This window comes from Budorcas taxicolor, chromosome 14 (assembly GCF_023091745.1).
Source record: "Budorcas taxicolor isolate Tak-1 chromosome 14, Takin1.1, whole genome shotgun sequence".
Lineage (NCBI taxonomy): Eukaryota > Metazoa > Chordata > Mammalia > Artiodactyla > Bovidae > Budorcas > Budorcas taxicolor.
The window spans coordinates 17738874-17754390 of NC_068923.1; the positions used below are offsets into that span (position 1 = coordinate 17738874).

Consider the following 15517-nt stretch of genomic DNA (forward strand, 5'->3'; position numbering starts at 1 on the left):
ACGGGGATGCCAAGATTAAAAAGTAAGAGCCACGTGGTTCTTTTTATGATTATCATCTGGCTGATCCTTTAGAAGCAGCCCACCTAGAAGTTCCAGGCTGAATAAAATATGAACCATACTGCAGGCAGCTTTTAATTGATTCTCAGACAGAAAAAGATTGCCCTGATAAAAACTAACTTACTGTTTGCCCAAGGAAAATAAGATTTGGGGCCCAGATGTAAATCCTCACATTCCTAGGAATTAAACGACATTAAATAAGACATTGATTCTGTCCTTGCAAATTACGCCTGTGCTTGAAGCTGTCCACTGTCCTCATATTTAAACATAAATATCAAACCACAAAACAGCTGAAGTTTTCTTGGCACAAGCAATGAGTATTGGTAGTTAAAAAACAGAAATAAAATTAAACAAAGAATTTACACAGGGAGAGAAATCTAAAACATTCCTATTGCATTTTGAATTAAAACATATAAACCACTTGCCAGTTTTTTTGACACAGAGGGAAGGCCCTCATTTTTATTTCTGTTCCCTTGAATAGAGTCTCTTGTTATTATGTTATAGAAAGACCATCCACCCATTTACTATTTGTTGTTTTTTTAAAAAGTAGTTTGAATATCTAGCAACACCTGTGAAGCAGTTTGAATGTAGGATCCTAGTTTCTTAGGATTTTTTGCTAATCTTTTATAGATTCTTCTGATGGTACAGCTATCAGCTATCTGTTTAGACAGTGAGTGTCTCACCTTTTTATCAAGTATTTTCAACATCTTAATTTGCATGAAATGGTCATGGTTTTTCTTCTTTCCATCTAAATTGGGTGATCTAATGAAAAATTAAATTGCATAATTTCTATGGCATGCAACAAGTCATGAAAACAGGCTTAGGAACAACCATACTGACTCCTTATTGAGTCTTCAGCTCACCTGATTGGAGCAAAAAGACCCTGAACAGTGAATATTTCAGTTTTGGGAGCCATATGGTCTCTGGTGCAGATAATCAGTTCTGCCATCGTAAGGTGAAATCAGCCGCACACTGTGTGTAGACTAGTGGGTGAGACTGTGTTCTGATGAAACGTTGTGCAAACGAGCTGAGAGCCAGAGCTTGGTGACTCTTGTCCTAGACTCGTAGTGTTTACATAGTAGGACCTCTGGAATAATAAGCACCTGTTAATAATAAAAATTATTATTATAACAGGTAATAACGGATAACAATAATAATTATCTGTTATAATAATAATAGCTCTGTTATCGCTATTTAAAAATACCTCATGTGATCGAATATTTGGCCCAAGTTGACAAAAAACCCACTTTATTTGTTAATGTGTTTGCAGGTGTTGTGATGCAGGGAGGGGATGACATTTTTTTGTTTGCTTTGTGATTATTTTATGTTGGTGTAAGTGACAGTGTCTCTGGGTAATCTCAAATGTCATGCAACATAAGTTTACAGAAATGTTTACAAGTGGTTGTCAATTCCAAATGTGGAATGTGGATTAGAGTGTAAAACCTGACGTCAGTATCTACTGCGAAGGAGAAGCAACGACAGGAGATTCGGAAGTTATCAGGGCTTCTGAAATACTCATGGTAGAGACACAGGGTGATATAAATGAGCCCACTGGGATAGAAATGGTAACACTGATTACCCCATCTGGTTGACTGTGGAGTGTGTTTTTGGTGACTAAAATGGAAAGGAAGTATTAATTAAGGCAGCTTGGTAAACACAATCCTTCAAAGTCGATTTCATAGAGGAAAAGGGATACTAAACGCCACCATGGATGGTAAAAAGTTGGGGAACCTCTGGATCAGAGGGCGGCAGTAACAAAACCATCTGCTGTGTGTGTCCCCGGTCAGTTCTTTTCTTGTCCTGCGTCCTGTGTGCAGAAGCCCTGCAGGTGCTGTGTCTGTGCTGTGAGGCAGGCTCCTGAGATGTGGGCTGTTTGGGGACAGAGCACAGAGTTGGATCTGGACCCAGGCCTCATGGACCCCCTAAGCCTCTTCCCACTGTGCCTTCCAAGTCCTAATTCACCCTGAGTCTATGTAATAAGGCCAGAGTGAGTCTGCACACCAGCTGTGTGATTCTGCCCTGCCCAGGGCACCTCCCTGCCCTGCAGAGAAGCAGCTCCTGGAAAGGAACAAGGTGGATGAGGACTCCTTCCAGACCATGAAGGCGATTCTGCGTGAGATCACTCACCTCCAGAAAAGCCAGCCCAAGAAATTTAATAGGGTTCTGTGTTTTGGATCTTTTAGGGGAAAGAAGGTCCTCCTGGCCCCCAAGGCCCGTCTGGATTACCCGGCATCCCAGTAAGTGGCTTTTTATTTTAAATCAAGTTTCTCTACTACAAAAATATGCCAAGAAAATGATATTTCACCATTGTTAAAGCAAAGCATGTATACTAGGGGACTTTTTGGTACAATAGAAAATTAGAAAAAAAAAAATCACTAAGCAAAGCCAGTCCTAATCTCATTGTTTCTCTATGTATATATTTGTTGTTGTTTACTTATGTAAATAAAATTTTCATCTGTCTGTCTACACACACACACACATAACTCTGATAATGGTTTGTGATAATATAAACATTTTATATTTTCTGCACTGGTATTAAACGCTCATAAATTTTACATACACTCTACCCAATAAATGTATCAAAATATATATGATTATTCTTTATTGCCTGATAAACTTTATAAAACTATTTAAAAAATCTACAATAGATTATTTTACATGCATAGCACTTTCCTTACTTGTGTAGGATGGTGCCCAAAAGTCTACTTGTCAGAGTGTAGTAATATCTAAGATTCTTGAAACATACTGCAAAATTGAAGTGAAGTGAAGTGAAGTGAAAGTCACTCAATCGTGTCCAACTCTCTGCGACCCCATGGACTGTAGCCTGCCAGGCTCCTCTGTCCATGAGATTCTCCAGACAAGAATGCTGGAGTGGGTTGCCATTCCCTTCTCCAGGGGATCTTCTCAACCCAGGGATTGAACCCCTGTCTCCTGCATTACAGGCAGATTCTTTACCATCTGAGCCACCCGGGAAGCTTGCTGTTCTGGACTTTTCAGTTTAATATCGGGTTGGCCAAAATGTTCGTTTGGGTTTTTCTGCAACATCTTATGGGAAAACCAGAACAAACCTCTTGGCCAACCCAATATATTTCTCAATAGGGTCAGACTCTCCAGTATGTTAGTAATAAGGCAGGTCCAAGGAGGCCGCCTGCTGCCTTCTCGTTGAGAATGCGTCCTCGTGTGCTCCAGGCCTGGAGTGTGCCTGCTCCTGGTGCCGCTCCTGGCCACAGGCCCCACCCACCGCCCTCCACTACATGTCCTTTTGTTCCAGCTGTGCTGGCCGTGTACTGGCTTTCTTTTGGGTCCCTAAACACTCTGCACCCTCTCTTCTCCAGGCCACAGGGCCTTTGCACATGTGTCTGTGTCCCCCACGAATGCCCTCTGTCGCCTCTTGCACTAGTCGATGCCTTTGATCTTTCCCATCTCAGCCCAGGCATCACTCTCCAGAAGTGCCCTCTGCCCCTCAGGCCAGGATAGGCTTGGTCTCTTTCCTTTTTTCTCAAGTGTCTGTGTCAGCAGGTATCACATCTTTATGTCATGGTTTGATCTGTGACCACCTCCCCCATTATTAATTGACTTGATTATCCAACACACTCTAATTAGGCACCTACTAGTTGCTAAATCTGGGGACATAAAACAAGAGTGGCTGGAGTCACTGGGTTATGTTCTGGGTTGTGGATTCTGTGACACCAGGCTTTTTTGCTCCCCACATGTGCTGAGCACATGGAAAATATTACTGAAATAAATATGTGCGTGAATGAATGGTTTTTATGGAGCCCTTCCTCCTTGAATGTCTGATAAATGCCCCCATTGGTCAAGGAGGCATTTCCTGGACATAGCCAGTAGCCCTCACTGAGGCCACGCCACCCCAGAGATTAAGTCCCCTGTCCAGGGTGCACAGATCTTAAAAGACAGGCTGGGATGTGAAACCTCTGTTGGTATAAACTGCAACCATGTGGCCTAGTGTGTCAGAGCAACTAGGGAATGTTTGATTTCATTCCAGCCATTGTAAAGGTAAGGAGAGAAGATCCTAGTTTGAATTTTGTGCTAAACCCTTATCATCAAAGTCCTAGGATAACTGGAGAGGAAAGAAATGACCTTAGATGTGATTCTGTGATTTAGAAGAATTCCTTCTTCCTCCTCTCTTGCCTCCCTCTTCCCTTCCCGTGCAAAACTCACCTGCTCATGGTTATCGGCAGATAGAAGCCAAGATTTTGACCTGCGTGGCGCCTCGTGAGTTGAGCCCCATTTCTTCCGCTCTGTCTCTTCAATTCTGTCCCTGTAAGATCCATTCTCACTCCATGGCTCTTCCTCCCAGCCACTCTACATTACTCTGCCTTCCTCTAACGAGTCATCCTTGTCTAGAAAACTCTTCCTCTCCCTTCTGCCTGGGCGATAGGAGTCATAATAGTTTCTGTGTGCCTGGTGCTAACCGCAGGGTGGGCTGTGGGCATTAACCTGCGTAGTCCTCGCCGCAGCCCCACTCCTCGGTTCATGCCGAGGTCTCCAGCCTCCAGTCCCGGCCACTCTCCTTGCTGTGCTGGTCTCACCCTCTTCCATGGGCTTTCTCTGCTGTGCGTGGGTCTCTTGACGCTCCTCCCCACCACTCTGTGCAGGGGGAGAAGCAGTTTCTGGAGTTAACTCTTAATTGAGAAAAGGACCAACACTGCCTGGCCTCGGGCCTGCCCAGCTGGCTTACCTGGCGTTACCATGGTTATGCCAGAAGCTGGATCGTTATGGGTTACGGAGGCACATGGAGCATTGGCCAGTGGCCCGGATGGTCAGTAAACTTAACTTACCATCTGCAGTGCTTCCCCCTGGAGCCCGGGCACTGACGTTGCAGTGCTGATGAGGGCGCTGCGTGATCTCCTGCGCACCTGTCAGCGCGGGAGCAGCTCCGCTGCTGGTGTCGTTTGCCGTCACTGGTTGGTTAAGCACCTCAGGGGGCAGCACTGATTCTGAGCCCCCTCGTGACTCTGCCAGGCGAGCTCGTCACCTCTGTTTAGGAGAGGGGCCGCTCAGAGCTGAGGGTGCCAGCAGCTCGCCCAAGATCGCGCGCATTGCTGGTGCAGGCGGGGCTCTAGCCTTGCCCGCTGTGACTCCGGCGCCTCGGCCCTGCTGCGTGCTGCTTTCTTTCCCTGGAGCCCGCCCAGCCTCGGAAGCCCCGGATTGGAGCCTGAGCCTGTGTGACGCATCGCTGTCCTGATCTGCAGAGACTCCTGCAGCCTCATAGTCTCTTAGAGAAACGTGAGGCTAACGGTGTCCTGATTGAGAGCAGCGGGTGGGCTGGTAGCGGGTGGGGAGCAGGTGGGAGTCGTAGCTTGATTTCATGGAATGAAATGTGACATGTTGGTGGCCTTCCTATGCCCAGACGTGGCCCTGGCTGCCATTCTCAGCGCCCCTCTCAAGTTCCAGGAGTTCCTTGAGGCCTCGGGGTCCTTGTCACCGTCATCAGAAGCTGCATCCTCACCCCCCCCCCCCCCCCACCGTCGCTGTCGTCAACACAGGAGGCCTGGAGATGAGCCTGTAGTGTCTTAAGTTAGAGAATGTCCAGGAGGGGCTTCTCTCCATCCATAGCAATAAAAAGTGATGCCAGTGCAATGTACTGCTTTTCCGCTGTGTACCAGGCGCTGCCCAACAGAGGAGTCACGTCAGAATGGTGGTGCTGGGGAGTAAACCTGGACACGCAGCCAGTTCTGTCGGTCGCATGTACACCCGGCAAAAAAAAAAAGTCTGTCCTTCCCTCCCTCTGGGCGTCTGCAGCCAGATAACCGGTTTGAATTTCTCTTGCAGGGAGAAGAAGGCAAAGAGGGCAGAGATGGAAAACCAGGGCCCCCCGGAGAGCCGGTAAGGGACTCTGTGGTTTCTTACCACTTACACGTCAGAGCAGCCTAAACGGCCACTGTGTGTCCGGAGCTTCTGGGACCCAGGCACAGTGAAAGTTCTCTTCCATGCATGTCCTCATTTTCTTTCCCCAAGAGTCCAGCAGGGTATTCTCATTTTTAATTTTGCTTGTTGATAAAATTAAATTAAAATATTTTATGCCAAAGTTGCAACCGCCCCCAGCAAAAGGAGCTGGCTTTGGGTTCTGGCTCCACTCCATGCAGGCTTGTGATCTGGCGTGAGTCAGAGCCTGCCCCAGGCTTCAGTCCCATTTCAGACAAAACGAGAATAATAGTAGCCACTCACTGGAGTTGCTGAAGAATCAGATGAGGTGAGAAACTGGTTAAACGCATCAGGCTTCTTTACCTGTTAATCGCTTTAGTGAGTTACTTTTCCCAACTGCCATGGTTTTAACTCCTGGTGAGGTTAGAACCGTGCAGCCTATAGAACCGCTAAGTGGAGTTACATAAAAATCTCCACAGTGAGGTTTGTGTTCCAGTTGATTTGTCTGGTCATAACTACTATGATTCATTTTGCGTCTTATGTGACTCCCCAGAAGCATCTTCATTATCACTTTTTACTCTTCGCCAGATGCTGAAAGCAGAATTCATTGCTGAGAGGAAAAAAGAGAGCCCAGGGTAGCGAGCAGAGTGCCAAGCTCATCTGAGCTGCTGAAGGCTGATGCCCTGCAAAGCAGCCCCAGTGGGCAAGGGGCAGGTAGCCAGGCTGAGGACCTGGCCAGGGAGAGAGAAGGACAAATGTCGCCACTGTGGCCGACAGCTGCTGTGGGCATGCCGAGGGCTGGGAGTACCAAGCACTCCATTATATTTTGCGGTGTAACCCCCAGAAAACCCCTGTGGGGTGTGGGTACCATTATTGGTCCAGATGAGGAAACTGAGGCACAGGGAGGTTAAATAGGATAGCTGAGGCCACCCAGCTGGTAAAGGAAGCAGTCAGGCCCCACACCCTGAAGGCTGACCCGTGCTCAGTACCACAGAGCAGGCAGGCAGCTTGTTTGCAGGAAGTGGCAATGCTGGAGATATGGGAGATGGGGGCCAATCCCTGGGTTGGGAAGATCCCCTGGAGGAGGAAATGGCAGCCCACTCCAGTATTCTTGCCTGGGAAATCCTATGGACAGAGGAGCCTGGCGGGCTACAGTCCCAAGAGTAGCAAGAAGTCCAACATGACTGAGTGGCTAAGCACGCATGCAGCACGTACTGTCCCGAGGGGCTGTCACTGACAGCACAGGAAACCTGTGTGAGGCCCTCGGTCTTCACACAGAAAGGTTTGTGCCAGGCGCTGGCCGCAGATGGATAGGGGACCAGGCCTGCTCTGGGTCACCGCTGGCCGAGTCTGTCCACGGGAGACGGGGCCGGCTCTGCTGGGAGCAGAGGGTGCTCAGCAACTCCCCCCAAGCGCCCCCACAGCAGGCAGTCCAGAGCTCACCAGCAGCTCCTTCTGGGGTCTCAGCGTGGCCATCCTGACGTTTATCACTCTGAGCTGCTCTGGAGGAAACTGGCAGAGGATGGGTGGCGTCAGAGATGTCCTCCAAGCAGACCGGGAGCCCAGGATGTGGGACGGGGTCAGGCATGGGGAACAGACCCCAGAAGCAGGCGCCGAGTGAGGAGGTGTAGCCAGGAGTGGAGAGCTGCCGACAGCCGGTGAGAGGACGGTCCAGCGGGCACCAGTGTGCACGCTGGGTCCACTCCCTTGGAGACTGGCTGAGAGCACGTGAGCAGCACAGCTGCCTGCCCACTCCCACCGCTGCCAAAGGACCGAAGGCCGGGCTGTTTATCTCCCCTTCAACTGCTTAAAGGGAGTATAGCTCCAGTGGACTTGGACTCCCGTGCTCTGGGGCCTTCTGCACCTTCAGAGTCTGAGCACTGCCCTCCCCGTGAGCAGAGGCTGATGGACGGAGTGATAGGAGCCCCTCCAGGGGAGCCCAGGGTGGGGGTCCAGAAGCTGCAGCATTGGCTGCGGGTGGTGGCTGGTTGCTTTCCACTTTGACCTGGACCTTTAAGTTCTTGTGCGCTGGGGACACAGTGGAGAGATGGATGGTGGATGCATGGATAGATACACAGATGGGTAGACAGGCAGCTGTTAAGTGTTGCCCATTGCATTATTTTTAATAGGAGACATTTGAGCATGAATTACAGCGTAGGATGAAGTTCGGCGTCTCTGGAGCCAAGTTACCTGCATTATAACCCCAGCTGTTTGACCCTGAGCAGGTCCCTTGACCTCTCCGTGCCTTGGAGTGTTGCCTGCGGGAGAACAGAAGTGTCTCCTTCATGGGTTACAGGGAGGACTCATTGACACCGCTGTGTGAAGCACTGGCTGTGCTGGTACATAGAACACCCTCAGCAGTGGCTGGCGGTTGCCCTTTTCCTGCTACAGCTTGGGCCAGTGCTGGGCGTCCCACTTGACCGTGGGGCCGGGGCCACGCTAGGCCCATGTCCCCTCTGTCAAAGGCCCTGTGGAGGAGAGACGGTCCTGAGTGTACAGCTGACAAACAGATCCAGGGGAGGGGATGACCCCCAAGACCACACGGCTAGACTTTGAGGAGCTGGGACAGAGAAGAAGCCGATTTAGAAATCAGAGCTTGGTGCCCCATCCTCCTTCTCCCTGTAATTCTCACTTTAAATCCACGGATGCTCTTCTGCCTCTCCTGTGCCCCCTCTTGGACCCCATCTGACCCTCAAGGTTGATAAGCTGTGGAAATGAGGGAGGGTTTGGGGGTGGGTGTGCCCTCCGGTGCCCTGCCCATCTCCCCATCAACCCCCGTGGCCTTTCACCCACTTGCCCTGCTCCCCAACCCTCCCCTACCCTCACCACTTGTATCTGGACTTTAGCACCCACAGGCCTGTATTTATTGCTCTGTTCTATCCAGGGTCGTACAAGACTGCTGGTAGGGAAGACCCTTGAACAGCAGCGTGTCCCAGTTGCTTGCGTAGCGTTAGGAGGAGATGGGATGGGGTCGGGATGAGTCAGTTGCAGGCCCACCTGTCACTGGCACTGCTGCTGGGGATGAGGAGAGCATCCTTTCGGGTGTCGCTGGGATTCAGTCTGGCTCTGCTGTTTAGTAACTCAGTGAAACTGTAACTTTGAGCCTCAGTGTCCACTTCTGTAAGATGCAATTGTTAGTAGCTGCCTTGCAGTGGTTTTGTGAGTGGCATAAAGCTACTTCTGGCTTGGGTGTCTACCTAATTTCTCATCCACACCAGAACAATCCAGAGAATTAAATAGGGGCAACCGTGAATGGGTCTCAGAGATGAACCTTGTGTAACCAGCGCCATCCCAGGGAAACCGAGAGTCTAATAGGCTGGACTACACAATGCTGTTCTGTATGGACGAATATGGACCATGGTGCTGGAGGGTAGGGTTGGCAGGTGCAGAGACTGGCGGGTGGAAATGTGATGTGAAGCCTGGGCAACCAAGAATAGGAAGATCCTGAAAATACTGTCCTCAGATTTTTCTTTTCTTCTTTATCCTCAGGGCAAAACAGGAGAGCCGGGTCTGCCAGGACCAGAGGGTGCCCGCGGTCCCCCTGTAAGTGCTTACTGTGAGTGTGTGTGTGTGTGTGTGTGTGTGTGTGTGTGTGAGAGTGTGTGTGAGTGTATGTGAGTGTGTGTGTGAGTGTGTGTGAGTATGAGTGTGTGTGTGTGTGTGTGTGAGTGTGTTGTCCACATAGAATAAAGCCACCAGCCAGTTGCCTGTGACACTGTGGGTCCGCTTCTTTGAGACTGCCCAGCCATGGATTCCAGAAGTACCTTCCTTCCAAGACATCGGTACTTACCTGCAGTAAATCCAGTCACTTCCTATGCCATTGCTATAAAATGTATTTTCCCCCTTGCAACCATTGTCACAATGTTGTTATTCTAAGTTGCCTTTGTTCTTATCCTGTTTATTATATTTTTAATAGGCTTTCTCTGGATGACAGACCCTAAAAATGAGTCTTAATTTTCATTCTGAAACCTTTCCACAGCTAAAGTATTTTTTTCCAATTAGAAGTGTAACTCATTTTCACTGCATAACAATAACAAATGATGATGGTCATAAAAAGAATAAGAAAAGTAATGTTATAGAGAAGAAAATTGAGTTAACATAATTCTGCAACATGGAAGTAACGCTCTGTTAATATTCTAGTATGAGTTTTAGTCTTCTATGTATGAAACCCAACATTTATGTATCTAAATATACATCTATCTTTTATATATTTAAATCTATATCTAGCTGCTGAGCTATTTATTATACACATAAACAAAGATACCTTTTCTACAAAAATGAACTCTGTGTATTTTAGGGTTCCTGGGTTGTTTCTTGTTTTTTTTTTTTGCTAAATGCTTTACTTCTTTATAGTTTCAAAGTTGTTTACACAGTTCCTTAGATTTTCTTTTGGGAAAATGTGATTTTTAATGAAAATCTTAAAATCCAATTATCTAGATATAATTTTGCCAGATATAAGATTGCCAGAAATGGCCTACTGGCAAGAAGTAGGAGAAGAAAACGCTAGTTCTACTTTCTTAATTTGCTTCTCTGTTAAAAAAAAAAAGAATCAATAACTTACCTGGCTAGTATTCAATAAGGAGATAAAACACAAAAAAGTACTTTCCTTCTTCCTAAATCTCCCTGCTTTTCACCTGATTGCACCAGGAGAAGAAACCTAAGACTGCAGACTATCACCTCTTTGGAGGATTAAGACACAGAATTAGGAATTTTTTTTAAGGTTGTTACTGGCTTATTGGTGGAGAAGGAAGTGGCAATCCACTCCAGTATTCTTGCCTGGGGAATCTCATGAACAGAGGAGCCTGCCAGCTACAGTCCATGGGGTCCCAAAGAGTTGGACACGACTCAGACTAATCTGCCGCCACCACCACCACTGGTTTATTGGAGGGAGGGGTTTCTTGGTTTGTTTGTTTCTTTGTTTTTTTTTTTTCAACCAAGAAGATCCATTTGCTGAGAACTGTGCTGGGGCAAGGCCCATCTCTCAATTGAGAGCTGTAAGGAGTCCTGCTTCAGTGCAGGGATAGAGGTTAGAGACCCAGGCAGGTGATGAAAGACCCGCCTCCTCTGGCTGGCACTGTGTGAATTAGAGACGTGTAAGCTTTGAGAGAGACAGACCTGGGCTCAGCTTCCGCTTTGCCATTTAATAACTCTGTGACCTGGGTCAGAGGACCTTTCTGAACCTGTTTCTTCTTCTGTGAAATGGGCATCAGAGCAGTTCCCGCTTTTGCAGGGTGGTTGTGAGTACTAAAGGAATTTCCCAGCCATGTGCCAGGTATGTTGCGTGTGGCTTCCTTTACTTGGTGCTTTTGTCCATGATTGTTGGGAGGAGAACAACCAGGGTCCCTGGCTCTGAGCATGGCTGGATTTGGGACTCGAGTGTCTTGGAAGAATATCCTGGGACCAAAGGAAAGGGAACTGGCCCATCTTGAACAGTGGAGAGCACTGTGCCTCTTTCTCAATCCTGAGCAGCAGCCCTGCAGACGTGGGCTCACCCTCACTCGATAGATACAGACACTGAATCCCAAGAAAGAGAAGGAAAACTCGCAAGGCCCACAGCTAGAGAGTGGGGCAACAGACCAGGTTCATTTTCTGACCTGGCTCCAAAGTCAGCCCTGCTCCGTCACGACACCTGCATAGAACACCCCTTTCTGGCGATGAGTCCTGCAGACTCTGCCAGGTGTGTATTTTTATTATCCTGAGTCCTTAGATGGTGATGTTAGGACTCCAGGGGGTCAGCTGACTTCTCTGAGGTCACAGGGCTGAATCTGGAGTCGAAACCGAGGGAGTGTGTCTTCCTCTCCCTGGCGCCTCCCGGAGTCTCGAGCTTCCCTTTGTACTGCACCGCCCCATAGCCTGGGGAGTGACCCTCACGGCCCTCCCTCCAGAGGCCATCATCCTTGTCCATCGAGTGGGGAGGAGCGGACGGAGAACACATTTCCAGGATGACAGCCACAACCACACAACAGCGGGGCCTGCAGGTCGGAGCTCTCATCTAGTGGCTGAGCCTGAGGGCTGGTATTCTCCCCAGAAGGGCCTTCATTTGCTCTTGAAAACAGGAGATTAAAGGAGATAAGGGCTTCCCTGGGGGCTCAGATGGTAAAGAGTCCGCCTGCAATGCAGGAGACCCGGGTTTGATCCCCAGGTCGAGAAGACCCCCTGCACATACCTGGCGGGGGCTTGCCGCCGCCTCCTGCTCCTCTCGACCCCCTGGAGTCTGCCTGGTCCTGCGTTACCAGCCTGCTCCCTGGTGGGATAACATCATCCTTTCTCTTCCAGGGCTTCAAGGGACACACAGGCGACTCTGGCCCCCCTGGCCCCCGGGTAAGTGGACATGTCGCCGTCAGGCAGTCCCCATGCACCCGAGTGGGCGCTTCTAGACACAAGGCTCTTGGGCCTTAGAGGGACAGGCAAAGCTGTGTCCCGAGAGAGGACAGTGGCAGCCACTGGAAGCATCGTCCCTCCCTGGTTGTGTTTCTAGACGTTTCTCCCGGGGGGCTCACACTGATGTCCGACTAGTTTGACCAGGTCAGCCTGGAGTCAGGTCACTGCTGGCTGGAGGATGAGAGTGGTTTTCCTGAGGTCCCAGAGCTCGTGTGTGGACACCTTCAGCTTATCCCAGCTGGGAAACCCTGGGCCCTGTCTTCCTGTGCTCCACCTTGCTCTCTCTCTTCTGAGTGCCCCAAACAGAGGGATCCCTGGGGGGGACCCCAGTGAGGCCCGCTGCTCTGTACAGCGAGGAGGAAGCCGAGGTGCAGCGAGGGGCCAGCGGGTCGGCACGTGGGGAGGCAGAACCCCCAGCGGTTTGCCTGATCTGTCAGCTGGTGCTTCCCCGCAGCACAGAGGGCTCGCAGCTGGCCTTGGGGGCACTGCAGACTCCACCTGGGGGCGAGGACCCGGGGATGCTTTCGGTTGGGCGGTCTTCCTCGTCTTTCTCCCCCCGTGCTCCGAGGAATGGCGGCTGAGACACTGGCATTGCGCATTTCTCTCCCTAACAGCAGCTGTTGTGTTTCTGCTTCTCCTAGGGAGAGCCTGGCGCCACAGGGCCCCCTGGCCGGGAAGGGTCACCAGGAAAAGACGTGAGTGTGGGTGTCTGGTGGGGCCTTGCTGGGCCTGTGGGCGGAGGGGTGTAGAGAGTTTAGACAAGGACCAGGAGACACTTAGAACCTGGGCAGGGGAGTGGGTACCACGATGGAGGGAGTCACAGGTGGGTTCTGAGAATCTCTGGGAGACATCTCGCCTGCTGGCACTGCGGGCCGCCTGAGCCCTCCCCGCAGGGCCGTCCGACGTGTGGACGTGGCTTGGCCTCCGGACGTGAGTGCTTGGCCAGGAGCATCGCTCGCGGTCCTGAGGTCCCAGGTGGCCCCATGCCCAGCCCCTGGTGCCCTTCAGGACCTGGCTTTAAGCCCTAGTGACGTGTCCCCCCACCCTGGCTCTCAATGTACATTGTCATCTCGGCTGATCTGTGGTCATGAGACGCTGGAGCTGGAAGGGGTCTAGCTCTTCTTGTGCTTTTCCTTAGTAGTTGGATCCGTTCCACAAACCCACCTGTCTGGCACGTGGGGGCCCTGCAGGCAGATCAAAGCAGGGCAGCTGCGTTGACTGGAGCGAGGCCTCGCCCCTGTCCTGTCCCCCAAGGGTGCCTCTCGGTGCTGAAAGGCAGGTTGAGAATCCTGGGCTCACTGACCCCTCTCACTCCAGTTTATAGCGGAGGGCGTGAGGGAAGCCCCTTGGCAGGGGGTGGAGGGTTCGGCTCACCCAGCAGCTCAGGGTGCAGTGGGGACAGGCTCTGGAGGCCTGCTCTTGGTGCGAGTGCCTGCCTACCTCCCGCTCAGCTCTCTCTTTTCACGTAAAACTGCCATTTTTTTAGGATGTTGTACAGTGTAATTTGTGTGGCCAAGCTTCTGTCCTTTTCATTTATAATATGAGGAGATTTATACCCTGGTTAGGAGGCTGCCGGGAGGACAGTGTGGGAGGCGGTGCCGAGTCCCTGCTGCTTGGCACCCGGAAGTTTCTGTAGACCTTCCAATGGCATTTTTCTTACTGTGGAGACTGAGGCAGGAGTGGCCACAGGTGGCTGACCAGCGACTCAGAGATGGGACGCCAAGGAAAGTTCTCTTCCCTGTCACGTCCTTTGGCTCCAAGTGGAGCCCCCGAGATCCCAATGGGTCCGGGTGGGCCAGGTCTACCCAAGTAAATTAAGTCAGCAAGTGCACAAATGAGGACTTACCTGCAGGAAGTGAGCTGTGCACGTGAAACAGCTGGTGATTGGTGATGAGACACGTTGGGCACCATTTGTTGGGTCTCTAGGGCACCTGGGGGAAGTCTGCTCCCACCATTTTCATGCAGCGACTCTGGGGTGATGTGACCTCTCTCTGTTCCAGGGTGACACAGGACCTACAGGGCCACAGGGTCCCCAAGGACTGAGGGGCCTACCGGTGAGTTTTGCCTTGAGGCCGATCTGCTCCGTGCTTTGCAGGCCTGTTACCATGGTGACATTTGGTTGGTTTATCCTGGTACAGCCCTGTGTGTCATTAAAAAAAAAATGACAAAATGTCTCTGTTGTTGTTCAGTCGTGTCCAACTCTTTGCGACCCCATGGACTGCTGCACGCCAGGCTTCCCTGTCCTTCACTTTCTACTGGAGTTTGCTCAAACTCATGTCCATTAAGTGGGTGATGCCCTCCAACCATCTCATTTCAAAACGTCTTGAAGTGAAGTGAAGTGAAAATCACTCAGTCGTGTCCGACTCTTTGTGACCCCATGGACTGTGTGGAACTCTCCATACAGAATACTGAAGGGGGTTGCCTGTCCGTTCTCCAGGGAATCTTCCCAACCCAGGGATCAAACCCAGGTCTCCTGCATTGCAGGCGGATTCTTTACCAACTGAGCTATGAGGGAAGCCCTCAAAATGTCTGAGCAGTTGGTAAATAGCCGCTGCCCTAAGCCCACCCTGTGGCCCAGCACACACTCCCCAGGCTCTTGTCTGGGACCACCTACCCACAATCCAGATACTAAAACGGTGCCACTTGGCATGGCTGGGGCGCTATAACAGACCCCAACCCCAAGTCATGAGCCAACTTTAGGAATCCTGGGATTTGAGCGTGCTCTGCATTCATTCACCAGAGCTGTCATAGCAAAAGGACCGAAAGCACAGTGGCTCAAGAACAGAAGTGTGTTATCCCTCAGTTATGGAGGCTAGAAACCTGGGACACTCATCATCTCCGTGTTCTGTGACCTGAGAGTCCAAGGTCAAGGTGCCAGTGGAGTTGCTTCCTTCCGAGGCTGTGAGGGAGAGTCACTCAAGGCTCTCTGAACCTCTGGTGGTTTGCAATCAGCCTCTGACATTCCTTGGCTTCTAGAAGCATCAGCCCAGCCTCTGCCTCCATCTTCACATGGTTTTCTCCCTGTGACATTTCTCTGGTCCAAATGTCCCCTTTTTATGAAGACAGCAGTCATATTGGATTAGGGGCCCACCCCATTCCTGTGTGACCTCACCTTAATTAATTACATATCCAGTGACCATATTTCTGAATCAGGCCAAATTCTGGCACACCAGGGATTAGGACTTCAGCCTAT

General features: G+C 50.5%; 1 protein-coding gene across 1 annotated transcript in view; it reads left to right on the top strand.

Moving 5' to 3' along the window:
- COL22A1 (collagen type XXII alpha 1 chain) overlaps window positions 1–15517 on the top strand; it is a 201486-nt gene that overhangs the window by 173261 nt on the left and 12708 nt on the right. Inside the window, exons 49-54 of the mRNA XM_052651665.1 lie at window positions 2241–2294; window positions 5851–5904; window positions 9433–9486; window positions 12220–12264; window positions 12966–13019; window positions 14325–14378. Of these exons, the coding sequence (XP_052507625.1) occupies window positions 2241–2294; window positions 5851–5904; window positions 9433–9486; window positions 12220–12264; window positions 12966–13019; window positions 14325–14378 (315 nt within the window). The remainder of the gene's footprint in view (window positions 1–2240; window positions 2295–5850; window positions 5905–9432; window positions 9487–12219; window positions 12265–12965; window positions 13020–14324; window positions 14379–15517) is intronic.